The sequence below is a fragment of the Trachymyrmex cornetzi genome, unplaced genomic scaffold, assembly GCF_001594075.2.
Source record: "Trachymyrmex cornetzi isolate Tcor2-1 unplaced genomic scaffold, Tcor1.1 scaffold1722, whole genome shotgun sequence".
In the NCBI taxonomy this organism is placed as follows: domain Eukaryota; kingdom Metazoa; phylum Arthropoda; class Insecta; order Hymenoptera; family Formicidae; genus Trachymyrmex; species Trachymyrmex cornetzi.
Genome location: NW_017296335.1, coordinates 8,042 through 9,955, shown reverse-complemented (window position 1 = coordinate 9,955; position 1,914 = coordinate 8,042). Strand labels below are relative to the sequence as shown.

The 1,914-nt window shown below is 53.8% G+C and overlaps 1 protein-coding gene across 1 annotated transcript; it reads left to right on the top strand.

The window, feature by feature from the left end:
- Nucleotides 1-254: 254 nt before the first annotated feature.
- Nucleotides 255-1,613, top strand: LOC108759170 (uncharacterized). The gene has a single exon (XM_018504484.1). The coding sequence runs from the start codon at nucleotides 255-257 to the stop codon at nucleotides 1,611-1,613; it is 1,359 nt and encodes a 452-aa protein (XP_018359986.1).
- The last annotated feature ends 301 nt before the right edge of the window (nucleotides 1,614-1,914 follow it).

Below are 1,914 nucleotides of genomic sequence, written 5' to 3'. Positions count from 1 at the left end.
TACGTCGTGGCCGACCGACGGCCACTCTCTTTCTCTTGATAGTAGCACCAATAAACAGGTCTAGGACGAAGCTCGCGCTCACGTCGTCCTCCACGTTGAAAGTGAGGACGAGGGAACTGATTCGCAAGTTCTCAACATGGACTCGATTAATCCGAGTCACGGCTTACGTACGACGCTTCATTTCTCGCACGAAGCGCCAGAAATCCGAGCGTACGTCGCTCGTATTGACAGTACCTGAGCTTCGCGAAGCCGAAATGTTTTGGTTCCGCTACGCGCAAAAATTCGCATTTGCGCCGGAAATTAGAGCCTTAAGCACTAATTCGCCTCTTTCGCGATCCAGCCCCCTAAGGGCTTTGCATCCGTTCGTAGATGAGAACGCCTTACTCCGTCTTGGCGGGCGGTTGCAGAACGCCGCTCTCAGCTACGACGAGCAGCACCTGATAATACTTCCCAGGGATCGAGTCGCCGAGCTGCTGATTCAGCGCGCGCACAAAGCCACTCTGCACGGTGGAACGCAGCTGGTCATCCGCACGCTTCGACAGCGGCACTGCATAATCAGGTGTCGTAAGGCAGTTAAATCCCACATTCGCGCGTGCGTTACGTGCACGCGTTACTCCGCGCTACCTTGCTCGCAACTCATGGGAAACCTTCCCGCTTCTCGGGTCAACCCGTCGCCGCCGTTCGACCACACCGGAGTGGACTACGCCGGTCCGTTTAATGTTCTTCCGCTGGTCGGACGCGGACAAAAAACAAGAAAAAACTACGTCGCTTTATTCATCTGCCTCGCCACGAGGGCCGTGCACCTCGAGCTGGTCGAGGACTATTCCGCGGACGGTTTTCTGGCCGCATTCCGTCGGTTCTCGTGCCGTCGCAGGTTACCGCGTTGGATGTACAGCGATGACGGTACCAATTTCCACGGTGCCGACCGCGAACTGCAACGACAGTTTCACGCTTTGAAGGATCACCCCGAAATACGAGATGTTCTCGCCGCCGATGGCGTGGAATGGGAGTTCGTCCCGTCGGCCGCTCCGCATTTTGGCGGTCTGTGGGAAGCCGGAGTGAAGAGCTTCAAAGCTCACTTAAAGCGAGTCGTCGGGGCTCGCACGATTTCTCGGGCGGGATTCGCGACGCTTCTGTGTCAGATAGAAGCCTGCTTGAACTCGCGTCCGATTGCTGCTCTCAGCGACGATCCCAGCGACATGTCCGCGCTCACGCCCGGACACTTCTTGATAGGGCGTCCAATGATCGCGGTTTCGGAGGAATCCGTGTTCAAGATCAACCCGGACCGCCTTTCCTGCTGGCAGCTAGTGAGCTCCATGCGGGAGCAATTCTGGCGTGCCTGGTCGCACGATTATTTGTTATCGCTTCAGACGAGAACCAAGTGGCGAGACGCCGCACCAAATTTAGAAGTCGGTGATCTCGTCATTGTAAAAAACCCTTTGCTCCCTCCGAGCAAATGGGAACTCGCGAGAATCCAGCAAGTTCATCCCGGGTCCGACGGACTCGTCCGGGTGGTTACGATACGCACTGCGCGTTCTCTACTGAAGCGACCTATAACGCAACTGTACAAGTTGCCCGTAAGTTGTAAAACGTCGGCGTCAGAAAGCGACTGATCGCCCGTTCTCCTTCTCGTTCGTTTTCATTGTTTTATTTTTGCGCCGATCCTTGTCTGCATCGCGTGCTTAGTCAGTAAATATCAAACGTTTAATATAAGGTTTAATTATATACATGCTTTGTAATGCGCTAACGACTGTACACTTAGCGTTAATTACTTTATTGTGTCTTCGTCCCTACCTATAGGGTCATTTAAAATTCTTTATTCGGCTAGCGTCAATCGCTGTCGCTCTTTGCGTTCCTTAGCTCGCGTTGCGACTAAGAGAGAGTGTCTTCGATGTCATCACGTACTTTTACCCT